Below are 24027 nucleotides of genomic sequence, written 5' to 3'. Positions count from 1 at the left end.
CGTTTTCATTATTTTGAATTTTGTGAATGTTTACTTTACTAAGCGTAACTTACTTCTAAGTATTTTTTATTAATTTTGTGGTATATTTGGTAGATTTGCTGACTGACTAAAATGTCCAGGTATTCACTTTCATGGGTTTTGAAAACTTCCAACAACTTGATAACTCGCTCAAATGAGTCCAGAGTAGTCGCTTTTCTCGGCAAGTTGATGATAGTGTTCAAAAGAACCAGTTCATTTTTGATACCCATTAGATTTAGTTCCTCAACCAGCTTCATCATGTTCTAATAATAAATTAATATATATATATAATTATATATATATATATAAATTATCTAAGATTATCTTTTGATACATCAATACTATATTGTGAAATATGCTTCACGTATACAGTGCAAATTCTATCAATTAAACTCGCTGGATACGGTTCACCCAGTCTCCTTATAATCTCCGCTAGTTCAACTATGTTTTGGCTTGTAAACTTAGTTATGTTTTCACTTATCGTTGGGTATATATAGCTCTGTACGTATTCCTTCAGTTTAGTCATATTTTTTTCTTTATCCAGTATAAATGGTTTGTTTTGATCAGAAAGGGATATCAAGTTGTTTGAGGAGGAATTCTGAAAATGATAATTATGGTTAATAAGATGCAGTTTTACAATCTTTACCAATATGTTACAGCGGTAAAGGGAATTGGCACCCAAAGTATTTTTAGTATCGGGACGTTCACTATAACCACCAGATAATTCGTAATCCAGTATCAACTTGGTTAAATTATACAAATATTCAGCCTTTAAACTAATAAATTGTGGTCCTTTATCAGTTTGTATTGAAAAGAATATCGGTACTAGTCTGAACAAATCATCGATTTTAAGGATGCCCATATTATCACAAACAAACTTAAAAATATTGTTAGTTAATTGATTCGGTTTAAAGTCCTCACAATTATTTATATTTTCAACTTTACATGAATTTTCATCATGGGTTTTTATCGCTTTTAACGACTCGAAACTGTGCTCTACAAGTTCCAAGCATATTTTCAGTAGAAAATTATTATATTCATTATTGGAGCCATCAACTTTTTTAATATCCTCGTCAATTCTTTCCAGAATTACTTGAAATAGTTTATTGCTAAGGCTGTTGCACTTTCTGAGAGAAATTACCAAGTCCAACATGTCACTAACTGAGATTTTATCGGCGTTTTCCTCAATTGAGGACTCTAGAACCGGTTTTATCTTTGATGGGACTCTCCTTGAGAAGTTTAAGGTAATGTTTGAGACAATCGTACTTACTTTGGATTTATCACAAAGAGTATTTTCAAGAGGTGTCAGGCTGGGTGAACTTGGTCCCCCTGAAAAATCAGGTTCTTCTTCATTCAACTCATCCCTAAACATTCATAAATATATCTCAACATACTTTCTTTTCAAAAAAAATTCAGTTCCCAGAAAATTGCCATAATCGCCCATTAAAGAGTTTCTCAAATTAGACAGTATTCTCAGGCTTTTCCTCATTTTTGCAATATTCCCAATTTATGTCGCTACGAATTTTAAAATTCTGATAAACTAACCTCATAATCAGGTATAAACTGTATGCCATTGACACTAAATCTTGAAAAATGGTGTTATTTTCTGGGCTAAGGCCTTTTAAGGACTTGGGTTCTGGATTATCACTGTATTCCTTTAATTTATTGGTGGTGAGAAAATGGTTATATGCTACAATAAACTCCTCCTTTTTATCACCAAAACTTCCTATTACTAAATCTAAAAGCCCTTTTAGGTCTATTATTCTATAGCACCGATCACAAGCTCTCTAAAAATCTTTATATATAAAATTAGAATTTACCTTTAATGATACAAAATTGATTTTTCTGGCTTTAAAATCTACGTCAACTCTTGGGAAGTTGATTTTAGATTTCTTATAATTACAAAATTCACAGGGTTGGTTGGTGTCAATGTCAGTGATTGACCACTGTGATATCAAATTTGGGGGAAGCGGGGTAGGAGCCAAATTATATCCTCCTAGAATATATAGCATATGTTCAATTGAGGCTTCTGGGCCCTTTGAATTTGCATCAGGCTTTGATTTAGAGGGAGCCGGTTCATCTTTTTCATGGTCAGTATCTGTTGTGTTCATTTAAAGAAAACCCATTTAACTTAACAGGGAAAATTGTTACGAATAACTATATAATACAGATTTAATTATAATTTATAAATTAATTTCGGTTAGCATGTTAAAAATTTATAAATCAAGTGGAATCTTCACTACGATCATATGTGTGGATAAAATTTTCTTAAAATACAATGAATTTAGTTATTTTTACACAAAATATTCATCCTATGTTTTATAAATTAATAGATTTAAATTTCCCTAAAATTTTAATATTATGACGTTTTCAGTATTAGTATCGCTTCTTCCATTCTATTACACAAAATATAAAAGATGATTTTACTTTTTTCAACCACCCTGTTGTTGTTTAAAAGGGATCGTTTCGCTATAATAAGTCATTCTATTTTGTTGTCTATCATCTTTTATAACATTCGCTTCATCAGCGGAGTGACCAATTACACATCATTAGGTAAATATGCCTACCTTCCACGATCATCTATGCAACCGGAGAAGAAATACAGTGAAGAGAATACCAACTATAAAGTCAGAAATATAAAAAGGAATATATATGAAGTTAAGGCGCCATTCGATAAGGAGCACGCAATAGAATACTTTTCAAGCTGCTTAAAGGCATCATGTAAGACTTTTGAGCCCAGAGAAATCCCGGAAGGGGAAATATTGACATTAACTAAGCAGGTCGCAACACTAGGGCCTGCAACAAATAATGCAGAATCAATAAAATCATTATTCGATGCAGGCGTGGATGTATTCAGACTCAATTTTTCTCATGACTCAAGGTTATCTAAATATCTGGTTTCTAAAACCATAAGGCAACTGGAAGTAACTGAACCACCCCAAAATTATCCATTTAACGAGAAGTTTGTTATAGAACACAAATCTATACTAGGAGACATACAAGGCCCTAAACTAAGAATTGGAAAATTTATGCCTAATTTGGATGTGCCTGGAGTTTTACCAGGGAGTAAAGGTTGTGAATTTGTTGAATTGAAGGCAGGAGATTTGTTCACGTTCGATGCCTACGATGTTTTGGGAAGCAAAAGCAGAGTCCAGCTGGATTTCCCAGAAATTTTGAAGGAACTAAAGGTGGGTGACAAGATCCTACTGGATGACGGAAATTTGTCCATGACTGTAGTTTCAACAAATCCGGAAGAACCTTCCGTTACAGCTGAAGTTAAAAATGATTATAAGCTTTCTAGCAGAAAGGGCTTTTCAGTGCCAAATGTAGTTTTACCAATAGAGTTTCTGGACGAAAAGGACGTTAAGGATGCAATATTCTGTCTGGGGATTGGAGTTGACTTCCTCGGAGTGAGTTTCGTCCAGAACAAGTCCGACATTCTGTACTTGATAAACATTTTAAATGATTTTTATACATCTGACTATTACCAACAACTTAAGGAAAGACTAGATAACCTTGACGTGGAGGTTTTCGACGCAAATCGTGAGGACACAATTGTTGAGGATATTCTAAGTAGGTACTATAACCAGTCTTACCTTCCCAAAAAGGATATTTTCAAAACTGTGTTACCGAAAGAAAATCTTTCAGGAGTGGGAATAATTCCAAAAATTGAAAAACAGGCTGCTCTTGACGACATTCATGAAATTCTCAAGGTTTCAGACGGGCTCATGGTTGCTAGAGGTGATTTGGGCATAGAAACTGACCTAGCCAATTTACCAATAGTACAAAAGAGGCTGATTCAGCTTTGTAGAGTAGTATATCGGAAACCATGCATAGTTGCGACCCAAATGTTGGAGACTATGAGATCATCACCAACTCCGACGAGGGCCGAAGTCTCAGACGTATCAAATGCAGTTTTTGATGGAGCCGATGCAGTTATGTTATCGGCAGAATCTGCAACTGGTCATTACCCTAAGGCAAGTGTGAACGTCCAGAGGAGGGTTTTATTCACCACAGAAATGGATCCATACTTCCCTACCATGCAGATTATTAAAGAAATGTTAATAGACGAGAATCTCATATCATCAATAAAGTCTCAAAGGCCTCACTTGTATAAAAAGATGGACAACTTACTGAATATTGATATACACCACTATAACGAGTACTTGAAGTCAAAGTCGCACTTGAAGAAGTGTCTCGACGATGTAGCCGACATTTTCGCCTACAACGACGTGGATGTCATTGGTATCCACTGCGATGACGGGCTTGAGTTTCTACAGTGGATATCTAGTCAAAGGTATATGATCCCCATTGTTGTGGTAACCAGCAATCCCACTCTTTCGAGGCACTCTCAGCTCACCTGGGGAGTAAAGTCGCACTTTTTGCCCAGGGGTGCTGACCCTCTGGAGTTTTTCAAGTATGTTGTAAAGCAGTATCCCATTCCAATCAAAGATGCCGTCTATTTACAGAGTAGGGACAACAAAATCGAATCCTATCAAGTTTTAAAACTAGAATAACTTGTAAATGTTTTTGTACAATATTTTTATTAGTTTATTACAATCTATGCTATGAAACATGGGAAATTCCACCTAACCCTCGATCTGTGTGGGTTTTCCAGGACGTTTGTGCTTTTGATTGCTTTCAGGTGTGAATGAAGCCTCGAAAAGACATCTGAATCCACAGATTTACGCCTAATTTTCCCTTCTAGGTCGAAAATTGTATTATCTAGGTATCCAAGCGCCTCCTTTCTGCACATCGTAGACTTGGCTAAAACAGCATTAAATATTTCATTTTACCTGGAGTATTGCATAATCTATTAAAAAGGTGTTCTGTGAATTCCATGTTAGGTAACTTAAAATAATTTATTTTCCTAAGTGTATCGAGAATAGTGTTGTAATCTGAGCTATAAATTTTATCCATGACGTAACTCTTCCTCTCAGGTGATAAAAGTTGGGAAATTTTAACAAAGGAGAATATAGAGCCGTGATCAATGATATTGTTATTTAATACCTCTTTATCAAGTTTACCTAGTAGGTTTGAAATGAAAATAGACTCCAGCATGATTTCTGAAACCTTTAAATATTCCACCATTTCAGAAATACACTTCGAACTAACTGCGTTAACTCTATCCCAGAGGTACTCCATTAGATCGTTTGAGATATCTTGGACTCCTCTAAACCCAAAATTAATCTTACCAAAGATTCTTCTGCTTAGCATTAGTGAAATTGTGTTCAGAAAGGTCAAAAGTTCCTCATCAGATGCTGTTTCCACAGAGTCCTTCGAGTAGTTATTTACAAGGATGGTTTCCGAAGGGTCATCTTCGTCGATACAAGAGTACACATACGACATTAGAGAATATTCCTCCACAGAGAACCCGTTTTTATCAATTATCTGAGGCAGAACGTACCTCAGTATATTTTTAACATCTTGATTATTCAGAAGGTTGTTGATTAGAAAGCATTTTGAAATGAAAGGAACATGGTTCTTAGTTATTTTGCTCCTAACTAAATACAGGTCAGAAATCTTTGTTGACCATACATTTGCATATCTCTTTATCTTCCTCTTTGACAGTTCACCTAATGATTGAAGTATCAAATCGACACTAGGTTTCATGAATCGTTGAAATAAAAATACTAGTGAGTTTACAGCGATAATAATTTAAAAACATTACTTATTTCTATTAATCAAAACGTTAAAATATACTACATTTTATTATAATAATGAGAATCTTTTTAGGTTTGTAACATGTGGAATCCTGGGGAGTTAACTTTTGGTCAAACAGTTTAAAATTACCAAATTAAAACAAATTAACCTAATTTTAGTAAATATTGTCCTATTCTTTATTGATGTGTAATAAATAAACACTGTTTGTTCCTACTATTCTATTCAATATACATTTGTTTAAATGAAATTTAAATTTGATCCTATAATCAATTGTTTATTAAATTGAATCCCCAAATTCATGATTAATATAAATGAGATGTATTCTAATAAAGCCTTTCCCCCTAAATATCGTATATTATAGAGTAATTGATAAAAAGTTTATAAATTTTGTATTTTTTAAAAACATAATATAATTTTTTAGGGCATTTTTAGACTAAACAAGTACAGTATAAAGAGTGAAACACAGAAATCTAAGAGTTTTGGACCTAAAAATTTAAATTTGTCCAAAAAAGATACTGATACAAACACTGCCAAGATATCCGTGTTATTACACAAACCATACGGATACATGTCAACATATAGCAAAAACGTAAACAAACGAGTTTTTAAATATTAAACATTTAGTCACAAAAGTGGTCTAAAAATCTATTGATAAAAGAAAACAGATCGGATAACGACATTCAAACTGGGTTGGAGCCTTGTAAACTTAATAAAATCGTTCCCATTAGTCCTTTGGAAGTTAAGTGTAGTGGGTTGTTGATTTATTCCCAGGTATTTCTAATGAGTTTTCATACAGACGTTAGGATAAATCACTATTTAATAAATTTTCTGATTGTGAAGAGGAGTTTTACGTAGTTTTTAAAGACAAAGTAACTGATTACAAGCTGAGGTTTTTAACTGGTGAGATATTTCTGGACGGGTGTTCAGTTGGGCATGTTTTAGTTAAGGATCATTCTGAAAAAAGCGCTTCAATAAGTTTCAAAGGCTCATCAGTTAAAGTTAGTTCCACAAATAAACTATTGCTTAGTTAAGGAAGATCTGCCTGTTGGCTGGCCTCGAAATAAAAACTCTGAAAAGAACCAGAATCTCAAATATTAAGCTTGGATCACTTTCTCTTGGTGAATGGAGACTTATTAGACCATACGAACTTACATGATTGTCTCCAATGTTTATTTCAAACACTCTACTAACGTCTAGGCAACACGGCTGGAGGTTTGAAAAACTCAGACCAAAGTTCAAGAAGTGGGTAAGGATTGATCATCCTCCTCAGAGTAGATCCAACCTAATCAAGGTATGATTATATTCTATGCTATTTTTGCACAAAATAGCTATGATTGACACATTAACCTTTTAGTTGGATGATAAGTATAACAAGTTGATGTACGTTACAAATGGGCGAATAATTCCTCAAAAGAGAGAGGAATTTATTAAAAGCGGAAAGCATTACGTTAAAAAAGGTTTTAAAGTGACAAATTATATAATTTAGGAGATGAAATTCATACTCCCTGCCTAGCATTTGCTAAGGGAGGTTCTCATGAGTATTTTGAAATTTGATTTATGGTTTTAGACTACTTGAGACTTTATCTATGGACGACGTATACATTTTGGAGGAACTAATTCCTGAAATTCAGAAGGCTTTTGAGGGTTAGTGTCCAAATTTATTTTTTTTAGAATGCGAGAAATCGGAAAAGCCTAAAACTACCGAACATACCTCAATCAAGTATTAATATTTAAATAATTCACAGTTAAAAAATTGAATATTTTATTAAAAATTACACGGTTAAATTAAAAATTCTACATTGTGTTTAAATATAAAACTGAGCAGTTCCATGTTTAAAGCTAGTTGTTTTTTCTTTTTTTATGTGGATTTGTTTCATCTATGGGTTCCTGGTTATCATCTAAGTCATATCCATTTGTCTGATCCGATTCTCTGAGTACAAAAGAAAGTGGCCTTCTATTAGTAGAAAATGATTCCACCATTTGATATATTATGTAATCCTGGGCTTCCAACTCCCTTCTAAGTTTAGTAAGTTCTTCAGAACCTAGATTACAGAAACTTTCTTGATTTATTTTTTTAGATAAAAGTTTATATCCAGGTTCTTTCTTTGCCTGGTCTTTTACGGACTCTTCGGCCATTTTATCCCACGTACTCAACAATTGGTCATCCACTGGTGAAGTCACCCTTAAATTTTGGTCGTACTTTTCTATCAGTATATTATCTCTAAGTCTCCTTATTGCAAATAACTGTCCCATTCCATAATTCTCCTCAGGATCTGAAACATCAGAATCTATAGGCTCCACCGACATTAGGGGAGACTCCCTGGTTTCCTCGTTATATTTTTTAAAATAAGGTATAAAATCCTCAGCCCTTACATCGTACACTAGTGGATAGGAGATTTCACTGTGCTCAATTGCATCCAAGCACTCCTTTTCGTGCTCTTTAGAGGTTGTACACAAAATTAGAGTATGCTTCATGTTCCCACAGTATAAGTCTGTAGAGTCAGGAACCTTCACCTTTAGAGCAAATTCGCTGCAATTACTTATTATTCTGTTTAAAGGGACCTCCAAAAGGCTGAAAGGGATGTACAACAGTCCTCTACATACATCATTATTGCACACCTTCTTGTCAAAATCGAGTTTCATATATCTAGTCCACCTTCTGAGGTGATCAACACAGTCTGTTGTCATCTTACATGTACACAGTGGCGGGATATAACCCAGCGGCGATCTTTCTCTGTTCCAGTTCCAGAAATCTAGTCCTATTTTCCCATGTCTATCTAAGAATTCTCCATCAGGGCTAAGCGGTGAGTAATCTCCTGGATGGACTGGCCAATTATAGTCTGGAACTACATTCCAGTTTAAATCTTCATATAATTTTAGTTGGTATTCTGGGTTTCTTTGTGATTTGTGGTTTGATTTGGACACATTTTCTTCATTACTTTCGACTATAGAATCTTCAGACCGAATTGACTTTAAAACTGAAAATTCTTTAAACAACCTGGGATCTTCTATTGCTTTTTTAATATATGATTTGGATACTACAGTTTTTTTAAGCCAGAGTTGTTCTCTTACAATGCATGAGAATAGAGGCAGATTGAGAACCAGGTTTGTGAAATCAGTTTCATTTTCTTGTTCTTCTTCCATTTTATAAATAATTATACAAATTTAATATCATGATATAAAAACTTTCGAATATATTAAAAATATATTTGTCTAAAATAACAATTGCATCAGTAGGGTGTTACAGAAGTCGATTAATTTTAAAAATCAGTTCGTTTGGATTCCTATTATTTTCATTAATTCTATAAGTTTCATATTTAGGAATTTTCGTATCTGTACTATCGTTTGAAAAATCGCTTTCTATTTTGGAGATTCTTGTTTCTATGCTAGATATTTCCTGTGTATTTGTTGTTTGATTTCTCTTTATTGGAGTACTCATTGTATTCTTAAGTTTCGAGCATTCCGGATCTGTTTTTGTCTGTTCTAACGAGTCTTGAAATTTTTTTACGTATTCTAGAATATTGATATTGTTTTTGAAGCTATATGGCTTGGTTGTAAATTTGGGTCTTGATTCCTGATCCTGTGTTCCGTACACATCATGAAAATTTGATAAATTTACTAAACTCTTTATTGATTTATCATTTTTAAGTCTACTTTCTTTATCATGATTTTTTCTTCCTTCTCTTGCTGCTTTCACCAGTAGTGTGTACCAATCTTTTGTGAGTTTACTATCACTTTCTTCTTGTATCTTGTTTTCTTGCGATGCTTTATGCTTCATAAAGTTTTCATAATCTGACTTGGACAGTGTTGTAATGAACAAATCTATCGGTGGTTCGGTCCAGAAACTATATCCCAGAAGTTGCAGTGCACTTGCTCTCTTGTTAGGATCTTTTTGTAGCAGGAATGATAGGAGTGAGTTGAGTTTGTTACTTCTGAATTCTAGTGGAAGTGGCACTCCCTGTTTCATTTCCTGCGTCAGTTCCGGTAGTGTTGTAGTATAATGAAAAGGTGTCTTTCCTGAGGAAAGTTCATAAAGAACACATCCTAGTGCCCAAATATCCATTTTGTCGTCGTAACTTTTTGTATTGGATAACAACAGTTCTGGGCACCAATAATAGGGCGTGCCTACACATGAGTTTGCGAATGAGCTCATTCCTATTTGCCTGCATAGTCCAAAATCTCCTATTTTACAGACATAGCTTTTGTTTCCATCCTTATTATGTTTTGTTGAAAGTAAGATGTTTTGGGGTTTGAGATCTCGGTGTAGCACTTTCCCCGTTTTGGTTCCTAACCATTCATGTTTACACATTAGTTTTAATTTTAATTAGAATTTATTATTTTACCTGATTTGCAGTTATGGCAGTATGCCAGTGCGAATATTAGTTGGAGTGCTATATCGAATATAACTTGTTCGTTTACTAGTTTGTAATGTTTGTAGAACTGTCTCATGTTTTCTCCCAAATCTCCCGCATCGCAGTATTCCATTAAAATATACAGCAATTGCCTTCTTTTATCGATCATTCTATCGATATATCTCACTATGTTTGGGTGGTTCAATTCTCTTATCACATTGACTTCCATTACTAGCTGTTGCTTTTCTTTATCGCTCAGTCCTTTATATGCCACTACCTTCCAGCAAAATAATTGTCCTGTATGCTAAAAAAATGTGAGTTGTTATATTTATTTGTCTTGTTTACCTTATGCCTGACTAGGAATACTTCTCCGAATCGGCCTGAGCCTATTCTGTTGACTACTGTATAATTTGCGATTCTTTCGTATCCTGATGTCATGATTTTTGGTTTGTTTGATATTTTGATTATTGGTTATTCCTTCCATGGGGAGGTGTGTAGATTGGAAGGTGGCATGCAAAAGTCAGTTCTTTCCTGTCTGCCAAGAATCCCTAAGAAAAATGAACATTATTAAAAATTTTATAAATTTTAAACATATTTATATATTTACTTATATAAATTATACAACACATATATTAATGGGCACACAAATTAAGTTATGGTAAAAATCGTATTAATAGAATAGTGTGTTCATGATGGCTTCTTCGCATAGCAATTTTTCTTGCAGACAGTTATACGCTTTAATTATCATACTAAGTGAAATCGTGTTAAGTTGAGTGTATTTTTTATTACGTTCGTTATATAGGTTGGTCTGATTTTATTGTTTTGGACCAAATTTAAAGAAAAATCATTTTAAATATCAATTTTGGTCTTATACTGCGTATACTGCAAAGGATGTCAATCCACAATCATCTGCGTATTCCTTGCTATTGCGAGTCAAAAGTAGGTATCCCTTCTTACCCCAATCTTCACCGTAGGAATTTTTGAGTATCCAGTGGTTTCCTTTTTCATCAAAGCTGACACCTACTAGGGTTAGGTAGTGGTTCAATTCAGCTCCACACACATTCAAGGTTCCGTCGGCGTAGAATTGCCATTCAGGGCTGACTGATACTGGTACTGTGAGGGGTCCTGCATTCAACAAGAGTGCCACCAAATCTGGCTCATACGAGTATGAGTATGATGGTACTTTGAATCTTTCTCCTTCCATTGCTGGGCACTTGGATGGCGATTTGTCTATGACTTCTGATTGGAACAGACCCAAGTCCTTAAGGTATTTGTAACCCAAGAATGGATTGTTTACTGATTTCTTGTCTGTTACACACTCTACTAATTGTTTTTCGCTTAAGGATACGGTTTTCTGTGAGGTCTTTTTAACGAACGACTCGGCGACTGCTACTGCTGAATATGGCCATGACAGTTCGTTTTCACCTTGGCACTTGACTGGGGTCATTACACCATGGTTTCTGAGGTCAACTGACATTGGCCTGTTGTTGTTATATGGAGATACATGATCCTTTGGTAGGTTCAAAATGACTTTTTTGGTGTACTTCTTCATGAAATCCTTGGGTGATACATCTCCGAAGTGGTTCATGCTCTTGGTGTATGACATGTTTGGCTTTGAGTTATGTTCGTTTATATCATTAAGATTATTTCTGAAGTTGTTGTAAGATGCTTTCTTGTGTCTGTAGTTGTTGTGTTTCCTATCGTGGTGTTTGTTGAAATCATTGAAGTGTACGTATATCAAGGCTTCTTCTTTTGGGTCGAATTCAACGGCGACTTTGTAGAGAACTTCAGCTACTAATCTTGGGAAGTCTTCTTGCCTTTCTCCTTTGATGGTTACAAAGTTATCGAATTGAAGCTTTTCAAATTCTACTGACAAGAGTTCTTTGTTTTTTCTGATTGCGCTTCTGCCTGATGACAATGCTATTGCTGCAAATGTGACGGTAAACAATAGCACTGCTGTCAAAATGACGAGAACGGCACTATATCTTTTTAGGAACGAGGCGACATTGCTGCGCAATGGCTTCCTTTCCAGTACCGTGTCATAATTAAGGACAGATTCAGTGTCAACACGCTCCAAAGCGTCGACTTTTACCGTTTCTACGTCTTCCATTTTGGCGGTATGTAAGAATGTAACAGATGATAATTTATTCATGTGGGGGGATTATATCACATGACATGGTTTCTCAGGCATTGTCTCAATTTTCCTTTATTTCCTCTCTTTTAATTTTTTACTGGACTTTTCTCCAGATTCTTTTAATGATTTTTCCAAAAATTGTCCGCACACATTTAATATGTTTTCCATTATGATCCCCCTTTTACCATTATCTTTTTTTATTTTTAGAATTTTTTCCTTTACAGACTTTTTTCAAAATTCTTACTATTTATTTTATTTTTTATTTAATGTCTTTTTTGCCACTTCTCTATGCATTTATTTATTTTTGCATATCTTTCATTTAGTTATTTTTTTAATGTTTAGCCATTATGTTCATATTATTTTACAGAATTTTTGACAATTTTTTCAAAAACAAAATAGATAGTTATTAAAATTATATATTAAGAAATTATTTTATTTTTCACCTAAAATCATTTCCTAATTTACTCGGTGGAATCACCAGTGGTTCTAGCACCCTTCCCCAAAATTTTAATCATGGAGATAAAAATATAATAAATATATAAAATAAAGGCGAAACATTATTTTAGTAATTTCTGTAATTCATCGTAAAATACGAGAACAAGAGCTCCACCCATGCCACGAAGAATGTTGGCGAAAGCACCCTTGTAGAATCCACCAAGACCCTCATGTTTCATCATTTTAACGAAGCAGTCAAGGCTGTTTGCGTACATTATCTCAGAGGTAGCCTTCTTGCCAGACATCATCATCATCCTTCTTCTGACAGTATCAAGGGGATATGAAGCCAGTCCAGCCATGATGGTAACGGACTGAGCTATTGACCACTTGAAAAAGATATTAGCGTTCTTCTCATTTTCTCCAAAAAACACAGTCTTGGCACTATCGTACATACCAAAATAGGCTCCTCTATAAACAACAATCCCCTGAACGGAGACTAAAAACCCCTTGTAGAGAGAAAGCACACCAGTGCTCCTTTGAATCTTTAATAAGCAGTCCAACAATCCAGTAAACTCTCTTTTTGCTCCCTTACCAACATCACTTGCTAATCTTGTCCTTGCGAAATCGAGAGGGTAAACTATTAATAATGAACTAGCTCCGGCCAAACCGCCTGAAGCAAGGTTAGCGCCGAAAAACTTCCAAAAATCAGTCTTCTGGTTGTACTTAGGGAACATCCTCTTAAAGTAGTCCTTGAAAGCAAAATTGAATGCTTGAGTTGGAAAATATCTTATAACGTTGGCCAAATTTCCTCTCCAGAGAGATGTAACACCTTGCTCCTTTGAAACTCTGGCAAAACAGTTTAATATTCCGGAATATCTAGGGACCTTTCCACTCTTAATGTCAGGAATAGAGTCTTGTGTCTGGATCAACATCTTTACTCTCTCGATGGGAGCCACTGCGGTTTTAGAAATCGCAGCTGAAACACCACCCATGAGAAAGTCGACAAGAAAATTTTTATTTACCTCCATTGTTTAAGTTCTAGTTCGTTACACTTTAGAGGAGATAATTTTAATTAATAATTATTGAGAATTTAAGATAAAATATAAACAGTATAAGTATCTAATTGATGTAGTGGAAATAGAAAAAGCACTATATTAATGGTGACTATGATAATGATTTATTAAGGTCTTCTATCTTCCATATTATAACGTTTAGTTTATATTAACCTTTTATTCTTGGAGATACACACCTTCGTTTTCATTTAATATTTAATTTTGTCTTTCATTAGTCAATAGAATATTTAAATAGTCAAATTAATCATAGATTTATTAATTATATTTCTCTTCTAACAGTATAAAAATTCTATAAAAACTTAAAATTTCTCTTTTAAACTTATTTATATACCAGAATCTTTATATTATCATTTCTTTTCATTTTTTACACACATTTAGACTCAAATGTTCATTTTAACTATTTTTATTTCATTTTAAATTAATTTTTCGGATCACCCATATATTAATATTATTACATTTCCCTAACTTTTATTCATACAACAACACAATTATGACCACAACACGAATTCTTCCTTATGTAATATTTATATAATTTAAATTTTAACCAGTTCATAATGGAAGTTTATATAGTATTTTTTTTATATATGTACCTGGGCATGATATCATGTGTAAGAAGAAGCCAACCCTCAAACAATCTCATTATAAACTCCCTCAATAGTTCGATTTTATAATTGATTTATTTAATTGACAATAAATTATATTTAACTAATTATATTAAACTAGATATATTATCCTTTCAATTTTTTATTCTCTATTCTCACAAAATTTCTCATCACATAACTTTTATTCTCAGGAATATTTAAAATAAGTGGAGATATAAAGAAGATAGGAGATATAAAACGCTGTTTAAAAGAGGAACATGGATATCATGACCACGAAATTTTATCAAACGATAGGATTCTGAATGAAGATGAATTATATTCAGAGGTTTCTAAACATTATCTTCCATTTAATTATTTAATAAATTAATTTAGGAAAAACACAAAAAATTATACACAGTTTCAAAAATTAGAGGAGGATTGAACATTTCAGTCCAAACAATGCAAGGTAACCTTCTCATAGTAATCACAATTCAAATTTTATAGGAAAGAGAATACAATTACAAGTATCGCAAAATGAAACAGTACTCGATTTAAAAAACAAATTGGAAAAAGAACAAACGATTCCAGTGGACCAACAGAGACTCATATTTGATGGAAAACTTCTAGAGAACGGAAAAACAATTGCAGACTACGGAATCAAAGTATTATTCCTTAACATTAAATAATTTGATTACATAAATTTTATAGGATAATGCAGTGTTACAACTAGTTTTAAGGCTTAGAGGTGGATAGTGGGTAGTTTTAATTTTTTTGTTATAAATCCAACATTATAAATTTACAATTAATATATTTTAGTATTCATATAATATTTAATTTTCAATGCCGGTTTTTATATAATAATGTGCACGTTTCATATAACTCTAATCGATAGACAGTGACAAAATTTTTTTGATCTCAAGTGCACATTGATGTATATCTAATAATAATGGTTTAATGGTGTAAAATATCCTCTTATTGTTGTAAATTATAAAAATGGAGAAACTGATACCATTAATAAGCAGACTGCATAGCGTTTTATCCTGGACCGGAGAGAACACTATTGACCTGCCTGCTATTGCAGTAATTGGAGCCCAATCGGTGGGAAAATCGTCTGTACTGGAAGCCATAGTTGGATTCCCTTTTTTACCGAAAGGTTACGGTATAGTTACCCAGAGACCTTTGATCCTTAGGGTAAGAAAAGAATTAGAGTCATATTTTTTTAGTTGTGTCATGATAACGGATCTAGTGATTACGGAGAGTTTGCGCACAAAAGAGGAACAATTTATGATGACTTTCAGAAGATAAAAGAGGAAATAAAACTCGAAACTGAAAGAATCACAGGGTCGACCAAAAATGTGTCACCAGTTCCCATCTTTCTTAAAATCACATCACCGAAAGTCATTGATTTAACATTAATAGACTTGCCGGGAATAACAAAAGTGCCAGTAGGAGACCAAACAAACGACATAGAAATGCAAATTCGCCAGATGATCCTCGAATATATCACCAAGCCAACGTGCATTATTCTGGCATTGTCAGCAGCAAACACGGATATTGCAACATCAGACAGTTTGAAAATGGCAAGAGAAGTAGACCCGTCTGGCTTAAGAACAATAGGAGTGATAACGAAGTGCGACATGCTTGACAAGGGAGTGGATGCAATTGAGTTACTTCAGGGGAAAATCTACAAGCTTAGAAAGGGGTTTGATTCAATCTCAATAATCTTTTTTAGGTACGTAGGAGTCGTTTGTAGAGATAAGGATGGAAAACCAGACGCACCTCACGACCATAATGATGAAGAAAAATTTTTCAAAAACCACCCATCGTATTCTTCTATCGCTAAAAAATGTGGAATTCGGTACCTAACAAATCTATTAAATGAAGTAAGTTTCGTCCATTAGAAGATTGTGCAGATGCTCACTTCGCACATCAAAGACATGCTACCGTACGTAAAGTCAAAAATTCTGACTATATTGCACGAATATGAAACGGAATTAACAGGTAATTGTCATTTCAACTGAGTAATTGAGTAGTGTATGGAGTGACGGACATTACTAGCACCCCTGGAGCATGCCTACTTCATTACTTCACTAAATTCTCACAGAGATTTAAGGACACAATTGACGGAAAGATAGTTCCCAGACACCAAACCTCCAGACTGTACGGTGGAGCTAGGATTTACTTCATATTTAACGACAGCTATCTGAGGACGCTGAATGCATTCAGTCCCCTAACAGGTCTTTCAGATATTGAAATTAGAACAGCTATAAGGAACTCAACAGGTCCATATTCAGCTCTCTTCGTCCCAGAAATTGCCTTTGAAAACCTTGTCAAGAAACAGATCAAGTTGCTGGAATCCCCTTCGCTTCAGTGCGTAGACCAGGTAATTATTTCAAAATTCTTCATTTAACATTAAATTATCATATTGATAATCAAATTTTGGGTAGGTTTACGAAGAGTTACAGAATATTCTCGAGAACTGTGATGTTCCTGAAATAAATCGTTACATGAACATGAGGAATAAAATATTGACGGTGGTAAAAGACATGCTTCGAGAGTGCCTAGAGCCTACAAAGGACATCATAAAAAATCTAATCAATGTAAATTTCAATGTTCATTTATCAATTTAGATTGAACTGGCGTATATTAACACCAACCATCCAGACTTTTTGAGGAATTCCGCACTTGCTGAAATTTACAACACTACAGGAGTTACCCAAAGAAACGAGTGCCAAACACCCTACATAAACTCAAACAACCAAATGATGAAAACAGAAATGGTAGGTTTGAGTAAATCAAGAAGTGAGCAGTCGCTTTTTGACCCTAAGTTCGAGGCATCACCTAAACTTTTAATTCAGCCACTAAATGAATTCCCTGTGCAAAATTCAATGATTAAAAACACGGAGGCTTCACCAAAGACCATCATGCACAACAATAAAGTATTGAGGGAAAAGGTAAAATTTAATAATTCACTCTTTTTAGAACAAGGAAAATGCAAACGCGATATGGTTACCTAACATCCCCAAAGTTGTGATGCTAAACAATGACCCTTCAGAAAGAGAAGTCGTAGAAACTGAGCTCATCAAAACACTAATAAGCAGTTACTTTTCAATAGTCAGGTAACCCATGTGTCAGTAAAGAATCTTCAGGAAAAACGTAGCGGATTCTGTTCCAAAGTGTATAATGCATTTCATGGTCAACAAGGCCACGGAATCATTACAGCAGGAGTTAATAGCCAAACTGTACAAGAAGGAGCTTTATGAAGAACTAATGGCGGAGTCCAAGTATGTCATCGAGAAACGTGAGAAGTGTATACATGTCGTAAAGTAAGTTTATTACATTTTTAATGCCTGAAATCGTAGATGCCTTAAGGAAGCTCTGGGAAGTATAGAGGAAATGTCAGAGTACAAACTATTTGAGTGATTAACACCAGAAATCGCACATTTAGTTTCTATAATTATTGTAATATAATTATTTATCAACTCAAATGCATTTTATCTATATTCATTTGTCTTCTAAAAAAATATGTCAAAAAAATCAATTCTGGTTGAAAATACTTGGGGATCTCTCCCATTCACCATCGATGGAAGCGAACAGTGGATTAGAAACTTCAGAGACTACTCAAACTTAAAATTAAAGACTAATCACACAGCCAGACCCCTATGGGTCTGCCCTGATGGTTATTTATACCTAGAATTATTCACACCTGTTAGTAAGCAGGCACTAGACTTCATAGTAACAATCGCAGAACCAGTATGTAGACCAGAATTGATACACGAATATCAAGTATGCACCAAACAGTCCGTTTAAGTGATATTTTTAGGTTACAGTGTTCTCATTATACACAGCAGTCTCAGTGGGACTCAGCTTCGAGGAACTTCTTAACAATTTAAATAAATTTTCAAAGAACGAACTACCAAAAAAGCTTAAAGAATCAATTCTGAATACATCTTCAGTATTTTTATAACTATATTAGATTAAATTAGGCCTTTGGAAAAATCAAGCTGGTCCTTCGTGATAGCCGATACTGGATCGAATCATTTGAAAGAAGCGAACTTGACCTATTACTCACAAACCAAGAAATAAAAAATTCTAGAATACACTCAAATATCTGGGATAAACAGCCACAATTACAAAATTCAACATCAAATCGAAACAATGAATATGTAACAATTTCAGTGCCAACCTCCGATTTTTCTTTCGGTAATTAATCAATGAATTCATATTGTTTAGTTTTCAACAGAAACCATGAAGCTCCTGAGTCTGAAGAAACAACAACGGCCAAATTCGCTGGTAGAAGTGATAAAACAACAACGAGACAAGTGTTTTCGTTTGAAGTCCAACAAGAAAAAATCGAAGATCTCAAAAGAGAGGCACTCCAAACCATGCGCAGGCCTTTAGTAATGGAATATGATTTCAGAAAGGATAATAACTCACCTTCACTCAACTGTTGCATAAGATCAAATATTAAAATTAGGTGAGTATAAATTTTAACTAAAATAATTCTTGATAACAGGTACTATCAAGAGAGGGCGCTGAGAAGGATGTTTAGTAACGGAAGAGCAAGATCAGGAATCATTGTGCTACCTTGCGGAGCAGGGAAGACACTAACAGGAATAGTTGCAGCGTGCACAGTAAGAAAGTCGATTTTTGTCCTTACAACCTCTGCAGTTGCAGTAGAACAGTGGATAAAGCAGTTCTTAGACTTCACCAACATCTCTAGAACTAACTTGATTTCACTCACCTCAGAGCATAAGACAGACTTATGGGATGAAAAGGATGCGGGAGTTCTAATTTCTACATATACCATGATGTCATACACAAGGAAGCATAGGGAAAACACTGAGAGGATCTTAAACCAGATAAAGCAACGCGAATGGGGAATGCTAATATTTGACGAAGTACAATTTGTACCAGCACCAGCTTTTAGACGCATAAATGAAATCATAAGGTCACATTGTAAGCTTGGACTTACTGCCACACTAGTCCGAGAAGATGATTTGATTCGGGACCTGCAATGGTTAATTGGACCAAAGCTATACGAAGCCAACTGGCTTGAATTGCAACAAAAGGGTTATTTGGCCAAGGTTATTTGCAAAGAGATTTGGTGCCCAATGACTGCACCTTTCTACAGAGAATACCTTAGAAGCTCCAGTGTAAAGAAGAGAAGACTCTGGTCCTGTAACCCTGTGAAGTTAATCACGTGCGAATACCTCCTAAGGTTCCACGAGTCGCGTGGAGATAAAGTAATTGTATTCTCAGATAATTTGTTTGCACTGCTGCACGCGGCCAAATTGCTAAATCGTCCCTTTATCTACGGTAAAGTCAGCTCAGCAGAAAGAATTGTAATATTAAATAAGTTCAAGGTAAGTTATTATCTTCCTAATAATCTTGTATATAGAACGAAACTACTTTCAATACCATCTTCTTGTCCAAAGTCGGTGACAATGCACTGGATATACCCTGCGCAAATGTGGTTATACAGATATCGTTCAACTTCGCCTCAAGGTACTGAAATCAAAAATTCTAAAAAAACTTAGGCGCCAAGAAGCACAAAGGCTAGGGAGAATTTTGAGACCCAAGTCCAAGACTGATGAACATGGATTCAATGCTTTCTTTTACAGCTTAGTAAGCAAGGATACACAGGAGATGGTGTTTGCCGATAAGAGACAACAATTCATAATAGATCAGGTATTCATTCACTCCTTTCATTTATTTTTAGGGTTATGCATATAACGTTACAAGTTTTTCAACCATTGTTAAGGATACATCAAATCTGTTGTACAGCAAGCCGAGTATACAGCAAGAGTTACTCCAGGATATCATCACATCTGCGGAAGACGTTGATGATGAGGAAGAGGTTAATCCAACGGATTTATTTACACCTACCAATGAGAGTTCACTACAAGTATCAATATCTCAGAAAAAAACCGGTCTTGCCTCCCTCTCTGGATCACTCAAAAATCAACTACAGTACAAACACCTTCTTCCGCCCTCCGAAAAACCAGCCAAGAAGTCCAAGTCCTCCTCAGAACAGCATCCATATTTTAAGAAATTGTACTCCACCAAATAACTTTAATTTTTAGTTTATTGTAATATAGTTCAAATGTACAATGTATATATGCTCCTTATTCCGAGGGATTCTGTCCTTAGAACTTCTCTCAGAATCACCTCCACTAATTTTCCGCAAACAATATTTTTAAATAAAAAATTTATCGCAAAAACATTTTCAACACTTTCAGACCAATGCTCGACTGATCTTGGTCGAATTAGGTCCTCTCTCTCATCACTCCATGACGATCTGACGTTTCTAGCTTCCTCTTCCATAAAATCAGTAAATTTTCATTTTTGTCAAAATATAATCAACTTTAGGGCTGTCAGAACCTGGAACTTAGGTACAAAGACCCTTCCAACTCATCTTTGAATTCGAGACTGTCTTCTATGAATAAATGCGGCTCAGAAATAGAAAAGGTCGTTTACAAAATACTCGATAACAGAGTCCGATACAACATGGTAACAACTTTTACAAAATTTCATAAATGTGTTAACTTAGGCTAGGAATAAAAGGGTAGCCAGGGACGCAAACTACAAGTTTGGGATTCTGGGTGTATCACTGATTTGTGTTTTTGGATCACTTTCTATTTCCCTGCATCCTTTGTTTCTCATAGTAAGTTGAATTTACTAAACAATTTGTTAAGGGTTGTGGAGTCGGAGCCTATTTCTACAGGGTCGTATATAGACAGTCTAGGCTACGTAAAGGTAGGCATATAAAGATACAAAATATATTACAGTGACTAGTGAAAATCTAGAAAACTTAATAAGTGAGAATCGCTTGAACAAACAGAAACTATGTTTTTTAATAAAACTGATGCTATATCAGCTTGGAAGGTTGGAGAAGGACTTGACGTTATCATCTCCTACGGGCCCTAGCCCTTGAAAAGTAAATTGCAGCTGCGCAGAATGAAACCGAGATGAACACAAAGGGATGTGCCGCTATCATTTTCTTAACTTTATCTTTAAGGATTCTCCCATTTAACATAAATTTCTCAAACATACCCATTTTTGCGTAGTCTATAGGGTAGTCATTATATTCGGCAAGTTCCAAAAGGTCGTTTACATTTATGTTGTATTTTTTATTTTCCTCAATTTCAGGATCAATTAACTCTCCTCTACTGGCTGGCACTAACATATTTAACACCTTGGTTGCGTTTTCTAGTTTTATTAGTTCAACTGTTATTTCTTCCGGGACCTTAATCTGCCTCAATCTGGCACTCTCGTACCTAAAACTAATATCAAGAGAGGATAGACGTTTCGTCATAAATGTTTCCTCCAAAACATATCCGTGTTTCTTGTAGTACTCCCTTGTGCCAATTCCAGCTATTATTGCAACTTTCCAGAGACCTAAAAGGTTATGTAAGAATTGAATTAGTTTTAGGATATTTTTGGACTTACCTCTATATATGGTGATTATTTCTGCCGCCAGTATCAAATTGGAGCCTATACCTCGATGCTGTGAGGGCTCGTTTACATCGAGCTTTTCTCCATGAGCCACCACAATTCCTAAATTTAAGATTAGATACAATTTTCATTATTCTAATTAAAAAATTCTTACCGTAGACGTGTAGTTCTCTGATCAGGCCTGAGCCTATCAAGCACTTGAACTTTGTTATTTTCTTATCATATGTTCTATTGTTACTTATTCTGAGTCTCAAAAACCCATATATTATGCTTCTCGACTCATTTTCGTAGCTCAGAAAATACTCGGTTCCACCTTTAGTCTCGTATTCACGAACCACTAGAACTGGTGTTCCTATACTTGATTCCTTGACCTCTCTACATCTTATACAATTACAAGACAGACCCAATTTCTTCATTTGATTCAGTATGAGTTGTCTCATATTTGTTAAGTTTGTTCCTGCGATTATTGACGGGTTCGGTATGTCTCTTATTACTCTATTTAATCTTATCCAGGGATGCACTGCTCTCTTTACTCTAATTATCAAGTTAGTTAGCAGTTTAGAGTCCACGTCAAAGTATGGGATATACTTACCCTGTTTATGCCACTTTTCAATTTCCGAAAAGGGTGTGACTTCGCAGGGATAAATCTTCCACTGGTCAACTTGTAAATCCTTGCTAGACAAGATATACTTAAACATCTCCAAATCTTCCTCAGGGCTGCTTGACGGGAGGTCTGGCATGATGTGTATGTCGACTTTAAAGCAGTTTTCCTTTAACAGGTAAATAGCTTTTATTGAATCTTTTGTTGTATGGCCTCTATTTACGTACTCCAAAATCGAGTCATTTGTGTGTTGTATTCCCAATTGGACTCTTGTACATCCAAACTTCCTCAGAAGTTCTATTTCTGTTGGATTGATGCGATCTGGTCTCGTTTCAAGTGTCAATCCTATTATTCTACACTTACTATTTTCATTCAAGGTTTGTTCGTATTCTATTGTTCCTCTTTCTCTAGACTTTTGCAAGTTCTCTGGATATATGTTGGCTGCGTAAAACAGATCTCTGATAAACTCTTCTTGGTAACTCCTTGGGTAACCGCTCCATGTACCTCCAAGGACTATAATTTCAATTTTATCTATTACATGTCCGTTCTTATAAAGTGTGTTCGCTCTATCGTAGAACTGTTTAACTGCATCAAAATCATTTTGGTTCGCTCTAAGCACTGCTGGCTCTGTTGATAGATAACTTCTTGGTTGTCCTGGTTCGTTTGGGCAGTAGTAACAATTTTCAGAGCAGCTGAAAGTCCCTGGACTCGTCATTACTGTGATTACCACGACTCCTGAGTTCGATCTTATAGCTTTGTTCCTCAACAAGTGCTTTAGTTTACTCCCTACCATTAGCTTTTTCGACGTTGATTCATCTTCTTCCGTATCCAAACGAACAGTTTTATTATCTGATTCATCTTTATCATTTGTGTTATTGTGGTCAAATTCAGTACCTTCAACTTCACATTCTACTGCATTATTATTCTCGTTATCCATTGTTAAACACTGCAATGATTCTAGTCTTTCAAAAATTTCACGTTTTGATGGTGCCAGCTTGTATTTCCTTCTCAGTTTAGACATTACTACGTTTAAATCCTCGTTCTGCATATCATCATAGTAACTTTCAATTAGGTCAAGTATGAATCTGTCCAGTTGCGTCATTTCCTTCACATCTATGTTAAGCAGCGTATCTCGGTATCTATCGAAGTTCAGTCTCGAGAATGTGAAATCTTGTGGCGTTACTCCTTCTTTAAGCTCGAACTTTTTTTCAAACTCGTTCCACTGATCCATCGACCTTGCGAATGACTCCAGATGTCTTCTTCTATGATAATCTTCAAAGTCTAGTCTTGTTACTCTCTTGACTTCCCCTGCTACCTTTTTGAATCCTGCCCTTGTTGCTGTAAAAAAGTTCTTCATATCTTCGCTACTATCAGATTCCAAATCCTCCAACATTCCGCTCTGATCCTCATCATCGAGTTGTTCTGGAAAGTTACTGGACTGATTACCATTTTCAGAAACATAGTCTGGATTATTTTCAGAAGAATCGTCTGGAAAAATTTCAGAAGATTCACTAATTATATCTGAATTAGGTTCCAAACCTGTTTTACTTGCTACAAAATCTTCATCTGTCACAGATTCATCCATTTTGTTATATTTAAAGCCAAGTTATAAGATTTATCTGAATAATTTACAAACTTCTATAATCATTTCTGTTATAAATCACCTTCTACTAATTTAAAATGATTAATAAATAAATCTATGTTAAAAATA

At 34.9% G+C, this 24027-nt stretch overlaps 14 protein-coding genes across 14 annotated transcripts, besides 11 other annotated features; 6 read left to right on the top strand and 8 right to left on the bottom strand.

The window, feature by feature from the left end:
- Positions 1 to 38: 38 nt before the first annotated feature.
- TA11530 (uncharacterized protein) lies at positions 39 to 1390 on the bottom strand (the record flags this gene model as incomplete). The annotated part of the gene is made up of 3 exons (XM_947485.1): positions 39 to 281; positions 353 to 616; positions 656 to 1390. The coding sequence occupies 3 exons, from the start codon at positions 1388 to 1390 to the stop codon at positions 39 to 41; spliced, it is 1242 nt and encodes a 413-aa protein (XP_952578.1).
- Positions 1391 to 1478: 88 nt separating this feature from the next.
- Positions 1479 to 2129, bottom strand: TA11535 (uncharacterized protein; the record flags this gene model as incomplete). The annotated part of the gene is made up of 2 exons (XM_947484.1): positions 1479 to 1805; positions 1839 to 2129. The coding sequence occupies 2 exons, from the start codon at positions 2127 to 2129 to the stop codon at positions 1479 to 1481; spliced, it is 618 nt and encodes a 205-aa protein (XP_952577.1).
- Positions 2130 to 2435: 306 nt separating this feature from the next.
- Positions 2436 to 4535, top strand: TA11540 (pyruvate kinase, putative; the record flags this gene model as incomplete). The annotated part of the gene is made up of 1 exon (XM_947483.1): positions 2436 to 4535. One exon carries the CDS (start codon positions 2436 to 2438, stop codon positions 4533 to 4535), a length of 2100 nt encoding a protein of 699 aa, XP_952576.1.
- A 44-nt stretch (positions 4536 to 4579) lies between these two features.
- TA11545 (uncharacterized protein) lies at positions 4580 to 5631 on the bottom strand (the record flags this gene model as incomplete). Its single annotated transcript, XM_947482.1, has 2 exons — positions 4580 to 4785; positions 4815 to 5631. The coding sequence occupies 2 exons, from the start codon at positions 5629 to 5631 to the stop codon at positions 4580 to 4582; spliced, it is 1023 nt and encodes a 340-aa protein (XP_952575.1).
- A 362-nt stretch (positions 5632 to 5993) lies between these two features.
- TA11550 (uncharacterized protein) lies at positions 5994 to 6838 on the top strand (the record flags this gene model as incomplete). Its single annotated transcript, XM_947481.1, has 5 exons — positions 5994 to 6071; positions 6104 to 6271; positions 6307 to 6453; positions 6486 to 6680; positions 6710 to 6838. The coding sequence occupies 5 exons, from the start codon at positions 5994 to 5996 to the stop codon at positions 6836 to 6838; spliced, it is 717 nt and encodes a 238-aa protein (XP_952574.1).
- A 683-nt stretch (positions 6839 to 7521) lies between these two features.
- TA11555 (uncharacterized protein) lies at positions 7522 to 8826 on the bottom strand (the record flags this gene model as incomplete). Its single annotated transcript, XM_947480.1, has 1 exon — positions 7522 to 8826. One exon carries the CDS (start codon positions 8824 to 8826, stop codon positions 7522 to 7524), a length of 1305 nt encoding a protein of 434 aa, XP_952573.1.
- Positions 8827 to 8923: 97 nt separating this feature from the next.
- On the bottom strand, positions 8924 to 10472 carry TA11560 (nima-related protein kinase, putative; the record flags this gene model as incomplete). Its single annotated transcript, XM_947479.1, has 3 exons — positions 8924 to 9969; positions 10026 to 10338; positions 10380 to 10472. The coding sequence occupies 3 exons, from the start codon at positions 10470 to 10472 to the stop codon at positions 8924 to 8926; spliced, it is 1452 nt and encodes a 483-aa protein (XP_952572.1).
- A 430-nt stretch (positions 10473 to 10902) lies between these two features.
- On the bottom strand, positions 10903 to 12144 carry TA11565 (cysteine proteinase, putative; the record flags this gene model as incomplete). The annotated part of the gene is made up of 1 exon (XM_947478.1): positions 10903 to 12144. One exon carries the CDS (start codon positions 12142 to 12144, stop codon positions 10903 to 10905), a length of 1242 nt encoding a protein of 413 aa, XP_952571.1.
- Positions 11950 to 12018: a sequence feature (1 probable transmembrane helix predicted for TA11565 by TMHMM2.0 at aa 43-65).
- Positions 11962 to 12144: a sequence feature (Signal anchor predicted for TA11565 by SignalP 2.0 HMM (Signal peptide probability 0.000, signal anchor probability 0.983) with cleavage site probability 0.000 between residues 61 and 62).
- Positions 12145 to 12725: 581 nt separating this feature from the next.
- On the bottom strand, positions 12726 to 13631 carry TA11570 (ADP/ATP transporter, putative; the record flags this gene model as incomplete). The annotated part of the gene is made up of 1 exon (XM_947477.1): positions 12726 to 13631. One exon carries the CDS (start codon positions 13629 to 13631, stop codon positions 12726 to 12728), a length of 906 nt encoding a protein of 301 aa, XP_952570.1.
- Positions 12753 to 12821: a sequence feature (4 probable transmembrane helices predicted for TA11570 by TMHMM2.0 at aa 112-134, 169-191, 211-232 and 271-293).
- Positions 12936 to 13001: a sequence feature (4 probable transmembrane helices predicted for TA11570 by TMHMM2.0 at aa 112-134, 169-191, 211-232 and 271-293).
- Positions 13059 to 13127: a sequence feature (4 probable transmembrane helices predicted for TA11570 by TMHMM2.0 at aa 112-134, 169-191, 211-232 and 271-293).
- Positions 13230 to 13298: a sequence feature (4 probable transmembrane helices predicted for TA11570 by TMHMM2.0 at aa 112-134, 169-191, 211-232 and 271-293).
- Positions 13632 to 14230: 599 nt separating the features above from the next.
- Positions 14231 to 14293: a sequence feature (Signal peptide predicted for TA11575 by SignalP 2.0 HMM (Signal peptide probability 0.662, signal anchor probability 0.020) with cleavage site probability 0.440 between residues 21 and 22).
- TA11575 (ubiquitin,putative) lies at positions 14231 to 15010 on the top strand (the record flags this gene model as incomplete). The annotated part of the gene is made up of 5 exons (XM_947476.1): positions 14231 to 14333; positions 14470 to 14603; positions 14651 to 14723; positions 14762 to 14919; positions 14966 to 15010. 5 exons carry the CDS (start codon positions 14231 to 14233, stop codon positions 15008 to 15010), a joined length of 513 nt encoding a protein of 170 aa, XP_952569.1.
- Positions 15011 to 15250: 240 nt separating this feature from the next.
- Positions 15251 to 17680, top strand: TA11580 (dynamin-like protein, putative; the record flags this gene model as incomplete). Its single annotated transcript, XM_947475.1, has 10 exons — positions 15251 to 15448; positions 15481 to 15959; positions 15990 to 16140; positions 16171 to 16258; positions 16291 to 16640; positions 16705 to 16857; positions 16888 to 17211; positions 17240 to 17376; positions 17407 to 17583; positions 17620 to 17680. 10 exons carry the CDS (start codon positions 15251 to 15253, stop codon positions 17678 to 17680), a joined length of 2118 nt encoding a protein of 705 aa, XP_952568.1.
- A 102-nt stretch (positions 17681 to 17782) lies between these two features.
- On the top strand, positions 17783 to 20330 carry TA11585 (DNA repair helicase, putative; the record flags this gene model as incomplete). Its single annotated transcript, XM_947474.1, has 8 exons — positions 17783 to 18043; positions 18081 to 18212; positions 18244 to 18460; positions 18491 to 18734; positions 18774 to 19623; positions 19659 to 19765; positions 19798 to 19948; positions 19980 to 20330. 8 exons carry the CDS (start codon positions 17783 to 17785, stop codon positions 20328 to 20330), a joined length of 2313 nt encoding a protein of 770 aa, XP_952567.1.
- A 33-nt stretch (positions 20331 to 20363) lies between these two features.
- TA11595 (uncharacterized protein) lies at positions 20364 to 21051 on the top strand (the record flags this gene model as incomplete). The annotated part of the gene is made up of 4 exons (XM_947473.1): positions 20364 to 20591; positions 20630 to 20770; positions 20811 to 20924; positions 20956 to 21051. 4 exons carry the CDS (start codon positions 20364 to 20366, stop codon positions 21049 to 21051), a joined length of 579 nt encoding a protein of 192 aa, XP_952566.1.
- Positions 20838 to 20894: a sequence feature (2 probable transmembrane helices predicted for TA11595 by TMHMM2.0 at aa 133-151 and 155-174).
- Positions 20904 to 20924: a sequence feature (2 probable transmembrane helices predicted for TA11595 by TMHMM2.0 at aa 133-151 and 155-174).
- Positions 20956 to 20994: a sequence feature (2 probable transmembrane helices predicted for TA11595 by TMHMM2.0 at aa 133-151 and 155-174).
- A 116-nt stretch (positions 21052 to 21167) lies between the features above and the next one.
- Positions 21168 to 23901, bottom strand: TA11600 (uncharacterized protein; the record flags this gene model as incomplete). Its single annotated transcript, XM_947472.1, has 3 exons — positions 21168 to 21658; positions 21710 to 21817; positions 21870 to 23901. The coding sequence occupies 3 exons, from the start codon at positions 23899 to 23901 to the stop codon at positions 21168 to 21170; spliced, it is 2631 nt and encodes an 876-aa protein (XP_952565.1).
- Positions 21186 to 21254: a sequence feature (1 probable transmembrane helix predicted for TA11600 by TMHMM2.0 at aa 849-871).
- Positions 23902 to 24027: the final 126 nt, after the last annotated feature.

The sequence above is a fragment of the Theileria annulata genome, chromosome 2 (genome assembly GCF_000003225.4).
Source record: "Theileria annulata chromosome 2, complete sequence, *** SEQUENCING IN PROGRESS ***".
Classification (NCBI taxonomy): Eukaryota; Apicomplexa; class Aconoidasida; order Piroplasmida; family Theileriidae; genus Theileria; species Theileria annulata.
Note: the sequence above shows the minus strand (reverse complement) of the source record. Positions and strands in the feature narration are given on the sequence as shown.